At 54.6% G+C, this 18,821-nt stretch overlaps 1 protein-coding gene across 1 annotated transcript; it reads left to right on the top strand.

The window, feature by feature from the left end:
- Nucleotides 1-825: 825 nt before the first annotated feature.
- On the top strand, nt 826-17,118 carry Vash1 (vasohibin 1). The gene is made up of 7 exons (XM_048449269.3): nt 826-2,655; nt 7,667-7,755; nt 8,912-8,968; nt 10,338-10,412; nt 11,023-11,404; nt 12,465-12,577; nt 13,333-17,118. Exons 1-7 carry the CDS (start codon nt 2,332-2,334, stop codon nt 13,403-13,405), a joined length of 1,113 nt encoding a protein of 370 aa, XP_048305226.3. The 5' UTR covers nt 826-2,331; the 3' UTR covers nt 13,406-17,118.
- The last annotated feature ends 1,703 nt before the right edge of the window (nt 17,119-18,821 follow it).

The following is an 18,821-nucleotide window of genomic DNA, read 5'->3' as shown; positions in this document are numbered from 1 at the left end:
GGTTCTGCCTTGAATCCCATTCCTCAGTGATGGACTGTGACCTGGAAGTATAGACCAAAATAAATCCCTTCCACCCAAAGTTGCTTTGGGTCAGTGTCTTATCATAGCAACAGCGATGACATTAGGATGGAGGGGATACCTTCAGCCACCTAGACACACACACAGCCCCTCCCCAGGTTCTGTTACCTCCGAATATCACCATCTGAGGACACATTGGTCTCTGGGAGACCTTCAATATCCAAACTGTATCTGTGAGGAACATTTCTCCGATGACGGCTATTCATACCAACTACTGGTAGGGGAAAGTCTTACGCCGCTCAGCTGTAGACGTCTGGTAAGGTTCTTAGTTTGGGAGTTACATGCAGATCTGTGCTACAGGGAAAGAAGAGGGTGTGTGGGGTCTACAGCATCCACATGCCACACACAACTTTCAACGGTGCTTATCTGGGCAGGTCAACTCCCCCCAAACACTACCTCCCACCCTTATGTAGCTGTTTTGGTCCCATGATTGGGAAGACTCTTATCTCCAGCCAGGTGCCAGGGACTGGGACATTCAAAGCCAGAACTAGGGGCACACTCCCAGGATCCCATGCAAGTAACCGAAATAATCAGAGCAACTCTCAACCCTTACAAGTCCTCCCTTAAGGAGCATTGTCAGAAGAGCAGAGTTCATTCAGCTGAAATCTGCAAAGAGAAGAGATTTACAAAACGTCCCAGAGGAAAATGAGCATGAACACCGTCTAGAACTCGAGGTTTCCAGGTCAGCATTTTTTATTCTATAGCTGAGGGCCTCCCCTCCTCCATGTGTCTGTCCATCAGGAAATTCCCGACCGCCCGCCACAATTCCTTCCGCGCCAAGAATCCCCCAGGAGTTTGCGCTCTATGTGGCGGGGTGTAAACTTCCTCCGCAGCTCTGCACCCACTTCTCAACGTCCTAAGAGAGAGGTGAGAAGAAGAGAACGTACAGGACACTCCTGCGAAAACTTGTAGCTGTGGGATAGTGGGGTGGCGGCAGCAGCAGGAGGACCCGGAGGGATACGCGCTGGCCCTTTAAGGGGGGGACGGAGCGCATGCGCGGCGCGGGCCGAAGTCGAGCCTAGTGGGCGGCGGGAGGCGCGGGGGACCCGGCCGGCGGCAGCGGTGGCTTCTGCTTCGCCGAGCCGGGACGCCGCCATCGGACGGTGGGCTGCACCTTCATAGGCTGCTGCTCCCTGGGGATCGGTGCACCGACATCCTCCAGGGCTTTGTCACTCTCCGCCGCGGGCGGAGCCTACGGACCTGCCCTCGCACCCTGCGCGCCCAGCCCGGCTCAGCCTGGCCGTGGGAACCCCAGTGCAGCATCCTCCGACCGCTCATGCTGCAGCTGGTGGCTAGTGGCGAGGCTGCCGCTCAGCGACCTCAGCCTGGTCCCCCGCGAGTCGCCTGAGCCGCTCCCCACGATGGCTGAGCCTGGGGCCCCGCGTCCCTCTTTGGCTCAGCTGGGACCGAGCTGCACCAGGTGCCCCCGGTATCCCCGCTGATCCGCTCCAGGCCGGGGATCGCAGGGCCCGAGCTCCCCGAGCCGTCGCTTCCCCGCCTCGCACTTCCCCTCCGCCCTCTTTGCTGCTGTTCCCCGGGGCTAGGGGCTAGGGGATCTAGACAAAGCCCCACTTTGTGCGGGAGGCGGGCGTGGAATGTGTACGGCGGCGCGCGCCCCCTCCCCGCCCCGCCAGCTGAGAGTCTTGGCTCCCGGAAGGGTCGCGACAGAGAAGTCGCCCCCGGCGCTGCGTCCCCGCCCCTGCATCCTCGATCCCTGGGGTCCAGATTGGGAGCTCACGCGGGCCCCCTCTGCTCGCGCCAGTGTGAGTGTGCAAGGATTCCATAGAGGAATTTCTTCTCTCCAAAACGGGGAGTGGGCACCGGTGCCTTGGGCCTCCTTTTCAGCATTGCCGCAAGAGCTGTCTGGCCTCAGTCTCCCCACACCCGGAACCCCACTTTTCTCCTCTCAGCCATCCTAAATCGCTGAGGGTCATTGTTCTTGCTGCCAAATGGGGGTGCTTTGTACAGGCTGCCAAGTTGGGGTGTGTTCTCTTCATCCCGTTTTTCAAACAAAACAGTGCTGCTAAGGCGGACCCTGGGCGACCCACCTGACCATCACTCCAGGCTGATGCGCTGATTTTTTCTTACCAAATAGTATTTTATTGTATAGGAGCCACGCCCTGGTTTCTTAAAGGCGCCCTGCACTGTTTGGCCATGTGTTATCTTTATAGCGGATATGTGGGAAGCCTCCTGTGAGGCACTTAGTTTTCCCGCCTCCTGATATATCCTCCCACCCCCATCGAGGATTTAGGGATGCCAGGGGGAAAGAAGGTGGTCCCGAGTGGCAGCAGCGGTGCCTCCCCGAATGCAGCCGCTGCTGCTGCTGCTGCTGCCGTCTCCCACTCTGGCATTAAACGTTTGGAGACCAGCGAAGGGGCCTCAGCACAGAGAGACGAGGAACCAGAGGAGGAAGGGGAAGAGGACCTACGGGATGGAGGTGTCCCTTTCTTCGTCAACCGAGGTGGACTGCCAGTGGACGAAGCCACCTGGGAAAGGATGTGGAAGCATGTGGCCAAGATCCACCCGGATGGAGAGAAGGTGGCCCTGCGGATCCGTGGGGCCACGGACCTTCCCAAGGTAAGACAGGGAGCAGGCAGGCACAATGAGGATGGGTTTTATTGACCTTGAAGCTAAGAAAATAACCCACACACATCTTGCTTCTGATGGAAACAGTAGTGGACCATTGGTAAGATTTTAATATATATATATATGTATGTATATATATGTATGCATGTATATATATGTAGATGGCACCTGTCCAGAACTTACTTTCCAGTGCTTTCAGGGTCATTTGATGAGGGAGGCTCAGTGCCCTATCTCCAGGAGGCTCTCTCCCATGGCTTTCTGAGTAGGACCACAGATGAATCAAGGAACCGATGTGGCTTGGCATCTCTTTGGCTCAGAATACTTGACAAGCCAGAAAACAATGGGAAGTGTAGGACTTTGTATGATGAGAAAATATTTTCTTATATTATCTACTGAATGTGACCAGCAACATTCCAAAGGAAGTAGTTTGGACTCCCTTTTAAGATGAGAAACTCAAAAGGTACGTGCGTGGGATGTGGCCGAGCTGGGATTCAGCACCAGGTCTTAGGGCTCCAGATGCTCAGCTCTGTTGGGTACCAGATTCAGGGGCATAGCAGTGACCCTGTGGGAAGAGAGGAGCAAAGTGTTCTCCTGCATTGACTAGAGCTCCTCTACCACAACAGTGCCTCCATGGTGCTGCTGAGGAAGGGGAGGCTCTGTCTCATTCATCTTTGTCTTCTTGAGGTCTCCTGTGTGCCTGGCACAGGGCGGGTGCTTATGTGTGTTTGCTAAATGAAAGGGCATTTGGGTTGTGCTGGGCTGTGCAGTGCTATAGTGTGTGTGTGTGTGTGTGTGTGTGTGTGTGTGTGTGTGTGTGTGTTTGTGTGCGTGTTAGTGTTTATGTTTTGTCTAAGGAAGCACTGTTCTATGTACTGAGGCCATTGGTCAGAAATCCAACCTATAGCTTAGTCCTGAAGGAAGAGAGGGGAGAATGGAGTTCCTGATGCCTGGGGACCAGGCCTGTGTTGCTTTCGCTGGGTTATTGGCATAGCCATCAGAAAACTGTTTTGGGGAAGATAATCTGAGGTTGAAGGTTGAGCTACTTGTGCCTAGTGCTTCCCAGGGGAATAAGCTAGATTGAATAGTTACATCATCGTCCTCTCGTTTATTTAGCTAATCTGAACTGGACATTGTTTCCACTGTCTTATCCTTAAAATGAACACTGTGTCGAACATTCTAAAACACAAATTTTGGGATCCTGCTTTGATATTTTGACCTTGGGACAAATTCCCAAACAAGAAAGTGTGACATCGCGGGACTTAGGTATTGTTTCGGATCCCCTGCCTGCCCGTGTGAGCTCAAGGCAATCCCCTCCAGCCTGCTTGAGCCACAGTTTCCTTATCTGAAAAATGGATTGGTGGGGGAGAGGGTGAAATGAGAAACCGGGACTGTTGTGAGGAGGGAGACGAGAGGCCACCCAGAGTATCAGGCTGATGAGGCCAGCGCTACACACATCCCCCCACAGTATCCAGCCCCTGTGGTTCTGTCTGGATTGGACCATAGGAGAGTGGCAGAATGGTCACTGCTTTGGAGGACTCTATCCATCAGTGTCTTCAATAGTGATTGGTCAATAATGTGGTCTTCAGGCCTCATGCTCGAGAAGGAAGGACAGGGTCGAAGGGATCAACTGTTTGTTCGAGAGGAAAGTGTGGAGTCAGGCGTGTAGCAAGTCAGAGAGAATTCTGAAACTTTTAAGCCTTTTGGGAAAGCGTCTCAGATGGAGGAAGTGAGGAAGCATGAAGCTCGACTGGAAACTTGGCCTAGGGAACCCTTAGGGTCCAGGGGATGTGGAGGAGCCCTAGAGGCTGTGGAAAAGAGCAGCGAATATTGGGTGTCATACTGTGAACCGCAGAAGGGCCTGAGCCTGGCCTCTCCCCTCCCTGGTGGCCGGCTACAGAGGTCACATTGTTCTCGATGGGCCCGGGAATGGTTTCTTAAGATACACATTGTCTTAACAGACCGCTCGAGTCAAACAATAACATTGGGAGATTTTCTCACATAATGATCCATAATTTTTGGCATCTTTACAGGAAAGTAAGAGATACGGGAACAGCAAGCGTATGGCTGCTGGCAGGAGGGGCTGGGCTGTGCGTTCCCCTCCCTCATTTTGCTACAGCTTCCCATGCCCCCACCTGCTTTCCCGAGTTTTACAGGTTAGTTCCCCTCCCTCATTTTGCTACAGCTTCCCATGCCCCCACCTGCTTTCCCGAGTTTTACAGGTTAAGCCCCTGCAGGAAGCTTGGATTCACAGCAGCAAGGCAGTGCAGTAAAAGGCAGTTCTCTGCAGGGGAAGCCACCAGGTCTTGTCACCCTTGCTGCCTCATAGCTACTTACGAGAGGAAGGTGTGCAGCATCCTTGCCCCTCAGCATCCCCAGCTGTCGGTGGATCAGCGGCAGTGCCCACTTCATGGGGATGTTGAGATGAACTGGTCATGGTAAGCGTGTAACACCTCATTAGGTGAGCGTCTAATAGGTCCCCTCCACAGCAAGGGCACGCAGCAAGCCACAAGCACTTGCAGAATCTGCGAGAGTGAGCCCAAACATAACAGTTTCTGGAAGGATCCAGAAGCCAGCAGCAGGCTGTGCTCCTTCGTGAGAATCTCTCTAGCTGTTTCCAGCTGTCATTCCCCACTGACCCAGCCCTGATGCTGAAGATCCTAGCTGTGACTTTGACCGCTGAGCACCTGCAGATGGGCATCCAGGCGTCTCTAGAGGGCCAGATAGCCCAGGGCAGAGTGTGCTGGACAGTCTTGGGCACACATCTGCAGCCAGGTGTTGGGCAGTGTCCTGAGGTGTCTGCTTGCAGCAGCTCGGTGATCCCCCTAGGCGGGTCCCGTGCCTGCACTTTCACGAGTGAGGAACATTCACCAAGGAGCCCTCTGAGGCACTGCTTTGTTCAGGACATCACTGAAATCACAGAGTGGATTCCATAGCAGAGCCAGTTCCGCTCTGGTCATCACTGAGTCTTCCTGACTCACCCCCAAGTCCAGCCACAGGCTCTCCCACCTCCCCTCAGCCTCCTCGTTGTGTTGGCCTGAGGAACTCTTTCAGGAGGATTATCCTACAACCCTGGACTGTCTGGTTCCGAGATCAAGCTTTGTCCTTGGGAAAGTGGTCTCTAAGACATGCTTAGGATCCTAGGTCATGTTTGACTTTTCTTGCACAGCAACTTTCTTGGCGGGTCCTTGATGGAGGCAGGTGTTCATGATGCTTTTGTGGGTACCACCTAGTCCCGGCTTGAGCCTGTTCCCAAATCTCTCTGCCTGAGCTCTGGCAAGTTGTTCTGCCATGGCTTCCTCCCTGTCCAGAATGGTTCATGAGCAGCTGGGTACAGTTATATAGCTACAACTCCAGTTCTTGGAACCTACTCACCAAAGAGGGGTGATTTTGCTACACTGAGTACCACCTGAGGTCAGCTTATGTGGGTGGAGATGCAGTATTACTTACAGAGGTTTACTAAGCTATTTCTGTCCTACCTCCCCACCCCCATACCCTCGACCAGGATGGCCAGCCAGCCGACCCCTCGGACAGTTCAAATGTGCATTTGGTGCAGAGTGATCCAGACAGGGGAAGGCAGGGCCCACCCTGAGTTTGTCTCCCGCAGGTGGCTATAAGTGATGATGCCAGTTTGAAGATGGTACTGATGTGGAAGGGGAAGTAACCTCCCCAGGCTGTGGCATCTGCTGCTGGAGACTGCCCAGACAGGAAGCAAAGGACCCTGGGGAGGGAAGAGGGAAGAAAGACATGCTAGACTGTCTCCGAGCCAGGGCCCTTCCTTCCTGCATCTGCACCCTATGGAACGGAACAGTATCTGTCAGAGACACGGTCCTGGTCTCCCACCGCCAGAAGCACTCCAGAGACAAGTGCCTGGCGATAACCAGTGTGTCACTTCCTTTCCTGGCAGAGCCCAGCCACAGCGACTAGAGTATTTTAAAATCCTCCGTGGGCCCAGCCTCTTATACCAAGGATGAGTTCTTCCTCGCCCTACAGCCCCACCCTGAGTGTACCTAGGACTCCTGGTACCTTTGCAGCTAGGTGGCCACGGGCAAATTCTGTGTGGTCCAATGGCAGCCTACTGGGAAATGATGGGAACTTACTGGTTAGATGTGGAGTGGGTGGGGAAAGGGTGTTTTGAAGCAAGACCCCTACACTGTCCCCCCTCCCACTGCCGCACTCCTTGACAGTCAGGTTGGTGCTTTGGAAGTTCTGGCACACCTGTCCTGCCACGGACATCCCTGGGGTCTAGGTTAGATCCACTAGCTTACGGTACCACCCGGTAGAATGGAACACTGTGGAAACACAGTTTTGATCAGGCTGTTTTCTCGTTGTGGTAATGAAATGCCTGAGGCAAGACACTTAGGAAGAAATGAGGTTTATTTAGCTTGCAGCTTTGGGGACTGGAGGGGCCTGTGTTGGTTGAGACTGTGGGAAGGTCTGATGTCAGTGGATGGCATCCTGGCAGGAGCATGGGGAGGCAGATCACACTGGAAACAAGAGGCCATAGGAAGGAGGAGCTGGTTCCGCCCCTTTGATGACAACCCTGAGAACCGCCTTCTGCCTTTCCAAGGGTGTGCCTGCAGTACCCTAATACTTCTATCTAGAACCTACCCAGGGACAAAGTGTCTAACACCTTTGCCACATCCGAGCCATAGACCAGAGTGAACCCCCAAACCCAAACAAATTAGCCCCAATACGGACATTCTTGTTAAGCATCAATTAATGCATATTTTAAATTTAATACAGTCAGTGGATCCTCCTGTTTTTTTTCTAAAACGATTTAACAGCGTAAAATTGCAAAGTCAACCTAAGTTCCACATTAGAGGTACAATCAGGTATCAGGGATGGCTAAGCTGGAGGCCTGGGAGGAGGCTTGGGAAAGAAGGGTTCCCAGGGAAGGCGGCTCAGAGTAGGAGCCTCCCCTGGCTGTTGCTCTGGGGGCGCTGGAGGCTCCGGGGTGTGCCTATCCATGTGACAGAGCTTTTTTTCCTCCATCTGTCCCTAGATTCCCATACCAAGTGTGCCTACTTTCCAGCCGACGACGCCCATCCCCGAGCGCCTGGAAGCCGTGCAGCGCTACATCAGGGAGCTGCAGTATCCTCTTGGGTCCAGAGCTGTGGCCACCACTTAGTGACAGCCCCAAAGACCAAGTGGGGCCTGGATAGGGATCCTCAGAGCCAGCTCCCTCCCGACTCCAGAGCTGCCATTCACTGGCATTTCTGTTCCCTGGAGCTGCCAAGGCTGTGTCTGAGTGCTGGACCCGTTCCAGCTTCTCCAGCACCAGTTTCCACACCAGTGTGTGTGTGTGTGTGTGTGCGCGCGCGCGTGTGTGTGCATGTATGTGCGTGCACCTGTAGGGAGAGAAAGGGCCTCCTAAGTACCTTGATGAGAAAAGGGGGAGTCAGTTGTCATTCATCCTGCCCAGCAAAGGGATGGAAGACGTTCTTTGGGGCTGTTTCAGGGCTGGGTTTGGGAGGATGGAGGAGAGAAAGGGATCTTTTGCTCCAAGATATATTATCCATATCTTGAAGTTTTCTCCCAATTCTTGGCACTTTTTTTTCCCTGGCAGCAGGCCAGCTCCTCTATGTCTCTGCTCTGGGCCCCTGGTTTCTGCCCAAAAGCCATGTTTCCTGGGTTCTGTGCTCCTTACTTGCTTGCTCCTTGTGGCTCATACATCCTGCTTTCTTAGGGCATCCAGGACCACCAGCCCAGGGGTTGCACCACACACAATGAGCTGGACCCCCTCCCCACATCAATCACTAACTACGAGAACTCACCACAGGCCAGTCTAGTAGGGGCATCTTCTCAAGTGAGGTTCCCCTTTCCCGAGTGACTCTAGCCTGTGTTAAGCTGAACATAAAACTAGCTGGCACAGGGAAGGTGGTGGCCTACCAGCCTTCTTAGCTGTTTGGAAAACCCAGCGCTCCAAGGAGCTGCCCCCAGCTAAGGCTACTTTCTCAGCCCCGCTGGGCTGGCTGCCTACTCAATGTCCTGTGCTGAGACAGGAGGGAAGGAGAGAATGGGGGAGACTGCAAAGAGTGGGGAGAAGAACCGCGAGAGCAAGGAGAGCCCCCAAGCTGGACCCTAGTTCCTCTTCCCAGAGAACAAGTCCTAAGCGGCCCCGTATGGTGCTCCGTGGCACACGTTGCAAAGGGGTCCCTCTGTAGCTATCCTGGCCTCTGGGGTGGCAGCCAAGAGAAAGACACAGCCTTCCCGACCAAGCCAGGAAGCCCTTAACTACTATCTCCAGGTACAATCACACAGGGACACAGTTCTTTGAAATTAAGAAGAGCAGACCTCTGACTGGGTAAGTACCAGGCTTCTGGCCCGGGCTCTCAGGGTTTCCCCCACCCTCCCCTTGGGTTTGATCCCATTAGGGAACCTCGGTGGTTTGCCTTTGAGTGACAGCTTAAGAAGGTAGGCAGGGACTTCCCTGAGAAAAGCCAGCCATAGGATGGGGGAAGGGCGCTACCCTGGGAATGGAAATCCCGATGAGATAGCCACCCAAGGCTTCTAGGGTAACCCCCCCCCCCTCGGCTTGTCTGGTTGTCGGTAGATAGGTGCTGTGGGCAGGGTGGAGGTGGGGTGGGAGCAGGGAAGAACCTCTCCTTCTTCTTTCCTTGAAGCCTCCCATGCTCTCTGCATCACAAGGCACCTGTATACTTACCCAGTTTGTCCTGGATTCTCCTGGTCATGAAGTAGAAAGTCCAGTGTCTAAGCATCAGCTCCCACAGGAAAGAGACTGCTTCTCTCACTTCCTAGCCTATCGTGACTCACCATGCAGACTCAGCATGTAGACCGAATCGCTTGTTCTAGACAGTTTGTTTGAAGGTGCTTCTATCCTTAGTTGTGGCGGGAGAGGGGGGGATACCCTGAGTTGCTTATTTAAGTAATTGCCCCGTCTAGAAATTCTTGGGCCGAACCCACCTTCTCTGATCCTGGGCTTTGCTCTTGTCCTTCAGTTGCTGCTGTGTGCTGGTGTCCCATTCCATCTTCCCATGGGATACAGGAGTCCCAGGCAAAGCCAGTGGCCAAGTTGAGGCCCCAGACCTGGAGGATAGGCTGTTTTGAAATGGCCTGATTTTTTGCCAGGCTACCCACACTTTTAGTCCCAGCACTTGGGAGGCAGAGGCAGGCAGATCTCTGAGTTCGAGACCAGCCTAGTCTACAGAGTGAACTCCAGGATAGGACAGCCAGGGCTACACAGGCAAACCATGTCTAGAAAAACAAAAGCGGCAGGGGCAGGCAGGGCCAGCTGTCTTCTCCATCAGTTAGCAAGCTCTTCTGTCCGCTGGGGTTAGATGAGGAGTGTTTGCTGGCTGTGCTCTGGAAAGGCATCCATCAATGCTAAGCTTCTCCCCTCCCCTCAGCCCTATTGCACTGCGTGGGGCCCGCCATTCATGCTCCCCTCTCCGGAAGTCTAAGCAGGAGCCTGGCCAGGGAGGAAGAAGCGAATGGAGGGAAGTGCAGAGAGAGTAGGCCTACTTCCTGAGCTCCAGGGTCTGCCCTTGGGTCACCACCTCAGACTCAAGGCTTGGGAGGGGGAGGAAACACCAGGCCCGGGAGGGTGACGTCTTGGAGGGCAGTCTCTGCCCCAGTCTTTCTGGCTCCTCACCAAATAGAGCCTGAGGGGGCTGAAGACGCTCGCCACACAGCTCCGCCTCCCTTTCTCATAGGCTGATGGACCTGGCCAAGGAAATGACCAAAGAGGCTCTGCCAATCAAATGCCTGGAAGCTGTGATCCTGGGAATGTATCCTTCCTCGGCCTGGGAGAGAGTGGTTCAGAGTGCCTTGGCTGGCTTTTGTGAAGGGGAGGGTCTTCAGGGCTCCGGGGCTCCCACCATTGCTAGCCTCTCTTGGGCCCCAGCAAGGAGCGGCTTCCCTAAGTGGAGGAATCCCTGAAAAAGAGAGGATCCTTGAGGAGGTTGTTGTCTCAGTGTTCCTTCTAGCCACCATGCCAGGCCTGCTGGATAGCAACATAGACAAGGTGACCCTGGTTTTGGCACTCACATCTGGGTACAGAGCTGTCGTGCCCGCCGTTTCTAAGTCCCGGAGCAGCAGCCGGGAGGCCTGCTGTTGGCGCGTCCAGATAGTGCTGATCTGTAGAGAAGGCAGATGGGGTCTCGGAAACAGAACTACTTGCAAGGATGTACAGGGCTTCTCGCCCAGACCCCTCCCAAGGCAGGGGAGCACCTAGGAAGGCTGGCAAGTCTCCCCGGAGAAGCAGTCATCTGCGGGAACCCCAGTCAGGACGCTGGGGAGGGAGACAGGTATCTGTGGCCAGTTTGTCCCGTTTAGGGACTCTTTGGCACTCATACACCATCCTGCCCCGTCGTTTTCCATAACTCACCGCTTCACCAGTTACCTCACCAACAGCATGCCCACCCTGGAACGTTTCCCCATCAGCTTCAAGACCTATTTCTCAGGGAACTACTTCCGCCACATTGTGCTGGGAGTGAACTTTGGGGGCCGCTACGGAGCCCTGGGCATGAGCCGCAGGGAGGACCTGATGTATAAGCCTCCAGCCTTCCGCACACTCAGTGAGCTCGTGCTGGACTATGAGGCGGCCTATGGCCGCTGCTGGCACGTGCTGAAGAAGGTAAAGCTGGGCCAGTGCGTATCCCACGACCCCCACAGCGTGGAACAGATTGAGTGGAAGCACTCGGTGCTGGACGTGGAGAGGCTGGGTCGGGAAGACTTCCGCAAGGAGCTGGAGCGTCACGCCCGAGATATGCGTCTCAAGGTTAGGATCAGCAGTGGTCCCCCTGCTTTCTCAGAGGATTCTCCTTGCTTTCACTGGCTTGTCCTGACCAGTAGGGGCTGCCTGAGAATGAAGTATCTACTTGGATTCCGTATCAGGCATTACTCAAAAAAGTCCTACTGTTGAAGGTGAACCTTGGGTGGGCAGACCAAGAACCCTGCTCTAGGAGGAGGAAGGGAGTGAGCTGCTTTTGCCCAGGCATACGCTTGGACATGGAAGGCCAGAGACGTGGTACATCGAGCCAGGGTGTGTTGAATGGAAGAAACAGTGCCTGGTCTATCTGAGAGGGTGGTGGGGTAGGGTAGCGAGCCTCCACAACCCGACTACACTGTGACCAAACCCCGTAGTTAACATTGTCTTCCCCTAAGGTAGATGCTGCCATAGACCTGCATTACAGAGACTGTCTCCGTGCTGAAGCCGCTCCCTTCTCCCAGGCCCTGCACCCCGGGGTTCAGTGTTTTCCAGGCAGCCTAAAGATTCCCTCTTCTGTGCTTTTGACTGGACCTGCTCAGCACTAGACTCCCCATGTTGCTTCTTTTTCAGCTCCCCATTTGTCTGGGAGAGAAGAAAATTCAAAGCAGGCTGACCATCCTACATAAAGGCTGACTCGGTTTTTTGTTTGTTTTGTTTTTTTCATTTTGTTTTTCTGAATCAGAGTTACAGTTACCAGACTGACATCTGATTGGCCTAAGATAGTCAGTGTCACCGTCAGGCTGGTAGGACTTGTCCCAGGCATTTGCCATAGCCCCATCTGGCAGGCACAACTACCTCGCCTGGGTAGAAAGGTCTTTCTTTAAAGATGTCTTCCGGCCTGTGGCAGCCCAGTGACAACTCCCGCACTGTGTTCAGAACCCTTGGAGTAGACAGACCTACCAAGAATCTACTGCCCTGGTGGCTTAAGTGCCAGGGTGACCCAGAAACAAGGCAAAGGCTACCTGAGGCTTGGAGTGCACAGTGCCCAGGGCAGCTTCCAAGGACACTCCTGACAGAGTGGGCCATGGGGCGGCCCAGAACATGCTTTTGTTTCTTCCTCCCCATCCAGATTGGCAAGGGGACAGGCCCTCCCTCTCCCACCAAGGACCGGAAGAAGGATGTTTCCTCCCCGCAGAGAGCCCAGTCCAGCCCACACCGCCGGAACAGCCGCAGTGAGAGACGGTGAGAAAGGAGGCTTCTCTCCTCTTCCTGGCCCTTCCTCATTCCTTTCTCCTTCCCATCCATTTCTCCTTGAGAAGTCACGTGGGATGCCGGGTCCAGACATTGGTGTGTTGGCATTGCCTATGGTGATGTGGTGCCATTTCCCCCCAAAGAAAACATCCTCAGTTGTCTGAGGTAGACAGCAGAATGGACTGAAGAGGGAGGATGGATTCTGTAGGGTTCCCACAAGGCCCTGAGCGCTCCTGTGCTTTGCTGGAGGGACTCTGTCTATGACCCAAGGCTGCACAGCCAGGAGAGAAGGCTTCGAACACAACGTTTGCCCCTGTGGTCGAGGCTTTTGTCTGGGCTCAGATGGCAAGACTTGCTATTTAAATACCAGGCCTCTCGCTCTGGCGCCCTCTCCCACATATCATCCTGGCTCTTGTTTTAATATAACTGTCCTTCTGGAGTCACCTGTCCGCTGCGAAGGGAGGGGTGCTGAGCAGACTTCTGGCGCTAAAATACCATCAGCCTGAGCAAGAGGCCATGTGGCAGCAGTAGGGGATCACCTAGGACACCCCAGGCTGGCTGACTAGGTTCCAGAAACAGTCCCTAGACCCTCTGCTGCTGCTGTAAAGACCCCTTAGAGGAGGGAAGCCAGCTGGACAGCCCCCTCCCTCCTTCCCTCCCTCCTTCCCTCCCTCCTTCCCTCCCTGTTCTCCATCTCCCTAGGAACCACTTGCTCCTCTTCTGAACCCTCTGTTTCTCTTCTTCAGGCCATCAGGGGAGAAGAAGCCTGCAGAGCCCAAAGCCATGCCAGACCTCAATGGGTACCAGATCCGTGTGTGAGACCGCTGCCAGCACCCCCAGGCCTCCTCTGCTTCTGGAGGCCCTGACCTACCTGCACGAAAGAATCTACTCCTTCAGGCAGGGGCTGGTGATGGGGTAGGCTAGGGGTGGGAGGCAGGAAGGATGCCTTGCAGATCAGCCCCAGGTAACTTCCCCTCCCGTGGAGCCAAGCCCCTAACCTTGGGCCAAGAAGCAGTTAGTATTTCCTTTGGAGTTTTAACCCTCCAACTGAAGTTTAAGGTATTTGGAGGGAAAGACACGCGGATATCCTGGTAGCTGGCAAGGCTTGCTCTCTCTGAGCACTCCGTGGCTTGGGGAGGAGGGGTTGCTGGCTCTGTGGTGCTCCAGTCAGCAGTGATGAGGTTGGCGAGCCTCGCCAGTCTGTGGGGTGAGGGTGGGGTGGGGTCGGGATGGAGAATCATGACCCAGGGAAAGGGAAGCAGGGTAGGGGTCCCCCTGAGAAAGGTCCATGTAGCCCTCAAATCAGGAACGTGGTGGAGGCACATCTGCTTAAGGTGGGAGCCTGTGACCCAGGAGAGCCCTCGAGTCAGTGTGACTCTTTAGACAGCGCTGTGCCCCTCCCAACACATACACAGGCACATACACACACACACTCACCATAGCCATTAGGCTATAGGCGACCTCGGAGAGGACTGTTCAGGGAAGAGTCCCTGGCCCCCAGCACACTAGACTGGTTCAGTCTAGTCTTGACTATTGCTGCAGCCAGGGGACTCCTTGCAGCAGGGCTGGACTTTGTGGAGAGCCCAGAACTGCACTGAGGATACCATGACCTTGAGAAACTGCCCGGAGATGGGTAGCTGAGTGGGGCCCTAAGTTGTGTGAGTGCGCTCTTCTCTCCGGGTCTAATCATCTCAGCCCTTGCTGGGAAACAAGACTAGACCAGGAAGGACACCCAAGGCCCATTTAGGCTTGGGGTAGCGGCCAACTTGAGCTGATCCAGGGGGCACTGGAAGAGAAGAGGCCAGGCAGGCAGCAGCAGGAGTTGTCTCTTTCCCGGCCCTCAGGCAAGAGATCCCGGATAGGAAAGTGAGGAGTGGAGAGGGGCTGTCAGGGCTGGGGGAGGAGAGACAGCCCAGGAGTTGGGAGTGTAGGTGAGACAGTGGGAGCCAGGGCAGGATGGGGCCGTGTGGGGACTGCGGTCCCTGCAGCGCAGACGGTACTGGTCAGGTTGCTGGGGGCTTTAAGTGACAGGATAGCGGGATGAGGTGACCATGAATGGGCTTTCCTGAGAAGCAGAGTCGGTCAGAGCCGCTGCCATGTGGCTGCAGAGAGTAGAGGGCTTGGATAAGTGCGACAGAACTCAAATGCTTGCAGGGCCAGCAGGAAGAGTGCTGGGCGGGACTGTGTCCAGGAAAGAGCACACCCCATTAAAGTGGGCTGTGTGTTCTACTGTTCCCACAGGGCAGGCCCTACGAGGTAGTTTGGAGGGGGGGTTGCTTTGGTTTTTTGGTTTTTTGGTCAAGGCTCTGAATTTTAGAAAATGAATTGTAATTTTAAAAGTTAACAATCAGTTCAAGAAATGATCGCTATAGGTGAGAATAGAGCCTCTCGGGTAGAGAGCTTGGGCTGCCTGTGGGGGACTCCTGTGGCGCTGCGAGTGGAAAAGTGACGGTTTTAAGTTTCCCAGGGGCAGAAAGGGCCCGCTTCCTGTGTCATCCCCTTACCCCACCCTACAGAGACCACGCTGTGGTTGCTGGCTCACCAGAGGGGGTACAATGGGATGGAATGGTGAAGCTCTTGCCTGCCCGGAAATGGATGGTGGCTGGAAGTAAAGAGGGGGAGGGGGAGGAAGAGGAGGAGGAGGAGGAGGAAATGGAGGAGGAGGAAGAGGAGGAGGAGGAAGAGGAAGAGAAGGAGGGATGCCTTTGCTGCTGGCCTATGTCACACAGACGCTGAGTGCCCATCACACCAACAGCTCCTAGACCCAGAGCCAGGCCCGTGGGACCCAGCACAGGCGCCATGGGGTGGGGGTGGGGGGATGGGACACTGACTGCTTTGTCCCTTGTCTCACCTGGTTCCTCCTGGGGTCCGGGTCCCTGGAAAGTGCATAGCCTTCCCCTAGGCTATACCCCTGGCCAGGCCCATATCTGGAGCCCCAAAGAGGCATAACACTATTTGATTCACCTCAGAGTTCAGGAAGTAGGGCAGTGGTCCCCATGTTCCCGTGTCTGCCTTGAGAGGTACAAGGCTGGACAAGATTTTTTTCTGGATCTGAACGTGGCTGCTTATCCGTGGCCCTGTATGTCTCTGGGAACGTCAAGATGTGACAGAATATGAGAGAAAGGGCTGTAAGGGGATCTGGAGTCAGGTATGTGGTCCTGGGAAAGAAGGGAGCAGGTGGGTGGGGCACTGACTTGTTCCGGGTGTGCAGGAACAGCTGATGGCCAATGTGACCCCCCCCACCTCCCCCCACCCCCGCGCCGTGCTGTTCACCTCTCCTGAGCTAAGGACCTCCGGCCTGTGGAGACTGTCATGGGCCACCGTGGTGCTTTTTTATTTTTTACTCTTTAGTCGTATGTAGCAAGTCATCCTCCCCTCTGGGGCCATTTACACAGGCTGTGCTTTCTGGGGGCCAGCCTGGCTGGATGGCTTCTGGCAGAGGCAGGGGCAGGGACTTTGGGGCCTTAGTCGCCACCCATGGCATCATTTCATCTCACTTCCTATGAGGGACAGGGACCTGGCAGGTGTGACCCCAGACCTCCTGGCTCACGCCTGTCTTTAGCTTCTCGGACCCACCCTTGGGGACTGCTGGCTGAGGCGGGTCAAGGTGAGGGCAGAGGAAGTTCCTTGCGAGAGGTGGCCTGGGACAGAGGTTCCTTGGTGTTGGTCAGAGAACCTTCCTCCCCACCCAGCTACCTGCCAGTCCTTTCCCTCCAAAGCCTCACATTTCCATGCTCCCCTGTTCCCTCATGCCAGCCACCCATCCTTAGTGGGCATGGCCAACTGGGCAAGCAGCAGCCCCCTGGCTCCAGACTCGATGATGAAGCCTAGAGACTGGGTACTGAGAAGCAGACTCAGAAAACTGACCATGGCTGATGTCTAGTCCTTTCTGTCGTATCATGCCCCATCCCCTTCCAGCTGGGATGACTCCCTGGCTCAAGGGAATAGGTCTAATGATAGCTGTGCAGTGAGTACCCTGAGGTCTGTGTGTATGTACACCTGGCTTTCCTGCCTGGAATGAATTCTGGCTTAGCACATGCCTGCCCCACCCTGACCTGCTGCCAGTGGTGTTACGAGTGCAAGGATGTGCAGGTGAAGAACCAATAAGCCAGAGGTGTAAAAGGCAAGGCTATTCTAGGAGGAGTGGGTGGGAGCTAAGGGTTAATCCTGCTGGGTACCACAGCCTCCCACCAGCATCTCGGGGCAGACGGGGCTGCCACAGTGTTAGCTGCAAGTCCCTTGCTAGGACCCTCTCACTCCATCCAGCGCAGTGCTTTGGGGTCCCAAGCCTCCTTGTTAAGTCTAAAGAGAAGTCTGGATATAGTAGAGCCCTGGGCCCGTGATGATGGACCATCCACCCCCTGTGCTTTGTCCGACTGCTGTGTTGCCCTGGATGTCATTATCCGTCTTTGTATCAGTATTACCCCTTCCTTTCGCCACACACTCTGTCTCATTCCTTTCTCACTTTCTTCCCCGAAATGAATAAAGTCTCCCCAGCTCCTCTTGTATGGGCTGGCAGAAATCACATGAAACCTTGTCTGCTTCACTTTGGGAGCTGGAGCCCAAGCCCATTCCCACACTCATCAGCCCCACTGACTGCAGGAAGAAGCCAAGATCCTAAGCAGATGGGAGGAGAACCAAAGAGTGGGGAACAGGAAGCCTCCTAGCCCTGGCAAGCTGTGATGGGGTTTCTGGAGTCTGACTCTCAGCCTGTCAGAGCTAGTCAGCTCTTGCTAGTCCTAATTGGGGAGCAGGCTTCCCATCCTGCTGCCAGGTGCCTCTTCCTCACACAGCTCCGAGGATATAGCCATGCCCTAGCCCTCCACAGTAAATCAGGAGAAAGGAGAAAGACAGACAGTTCCTTTTGGGAAGCCACCACAGAAATCTGAAGTTCCTTCTCCACAGCTTTGGGGAAACCGCTGGACCCGCTGTCCTCTCCATTGTCCTTTGGTGCCGAGCCTCTTGCCCACTCACACTAAGTGCAAACACCGGAAACCAAGCCAAGGCGCACAAGAAATGCAGCCTTTGTCAGCTAGACTCATTCCCCGTGTCTCACAAGCCTAATAGTAAAACGCAGACTGTAGAGAGGAGGCCGTGTTACAGGACAGCAAACCCTACCTTGTCCTGGCAAAGACGGTTTTAACCCAGCAAGCCTCTGTCATTTATAGTGCTGTGATGACCAGATCACAATGCTTGGGGTCAGCACTGTAGCTGGGGAGGAGAGGCGATCTGCTAATATCTAGGGGTAGCTTGACCCCTTAACTTAAGGTGACCACTTAAATTGAGGCAGTTTTGTTGCCAGCTAAAATGCCCCCCCCAACTTAAAACTAACATTTACACAAAGGTAACTAGAATTTGTGAATATGGTGAATGCACGGAAATCCATAAGGATGTGCTGTCTACACATGTAAGCCTAGCTACAGTGAAGCACAGCAGAGGACTTGGTGGGCAGCCCCAGTGGGCCTGGAACTATTCCTGAATTCAGGGATAGGGATGAGTTGAGGTGAGCCTAGGGCATCAGTGAGCCAGGTTCATCGTGGTCACTGCTGAGCCACTTTCATAGAATGCAGATGCATTGCTGCTGACCTCTGGGCCGCTCAGAACCCCGTTTCCTGGGGGAAGCATTTGCCTTATTTTCTGCTACCTGGCCTCTCCCAGGCACACAGCCTGGCCCTTCCTATTCAGGCACGTGACTAAATTGACACTTCCCAAAAGCCCTGAAGAGATTGAAGGACTGACTCGTCCTTCCCATCTGCCAGGACCCAGCATTTCGACTGCTACTGTGGAGGGTAGTGGCAAAGGGAAACAACTGTCATACCAAGGGCTAAGACTGACCCAGATGCACTAAGGTTGCCTGGCAACACTTAAGTGTTTGCCAAGGGGGTGGAGAACCAGCTGTTAAGGCCTGACAGGTGGAGGAGACAGACCGGCTAACTCGTTGAGCCAGCCCACACATGACAACTCTTTGCAATCCCTATCCAGAGAGAACTTGCTAATGGAAAACAAGATTTCCAAGACTGTTAAGTGTAATAGAATATAAGACGTCATTCTCTCAGAGCTAGCTGTCCCGCTCGGTGGGCCATAGGGACTGGGAATAGTACAGAGGGGCCAACTTCTCTGCAAAACACAAGGAGTTCACATTCTTCTGCCCCAGAGTGAACTGAACCTCACCAGGCTTTCTAGATGCCTCTTGTCTTCAGCAATTAAAGGACAGGCAAAGGTACAGCAGGCTGTT

The sequence above is a fragment of the Myodes glareolus genome, chromosome 11 (genome assembly GCF_982192425.1).
Source record: "Myodes glareolus chromosome 11, mMyoGla1.1, whole genome shotgun sequence".
In the NCBI taxonomy this organism is placed as follows: domain Eukaryota; kingdom Metazoa; phylum Chordata; class Mammalia; order Rodentia; family Cricetidae; genus Myodes; species Myodes glareolus.
The sequence above is the reverse complement of the archived record's forward strand: the minus strand, read 5'-3'. Positions and strand labels throughout refer to the sequence as shown.

Bases quoted from the DNA above. Each gene is read 5' to 3' on its own strand.
- Vash1 (XM_048449269.3), top strand. From the start codon at position 2,332: ATGCCAGGGGGAAAGAAGGTGGTCCCGAGTGGCAGCAGCGGTGCCTCC. The intron at 2,656-7,666 runs GTAAGACAGGGA...ATCTGTCCCTAG, and splicing joins GGGCCACGGACCTTCCCAAG to ATTCCCATACCAAGTGTGCC. The intron at 10,413-11,022 runs GTATCCTTCCTC...CCGCTTCACCAG, and splicing joins GAAGCTGTGATCCTGGGAAT to TTACCTCACCAACAGCATGC.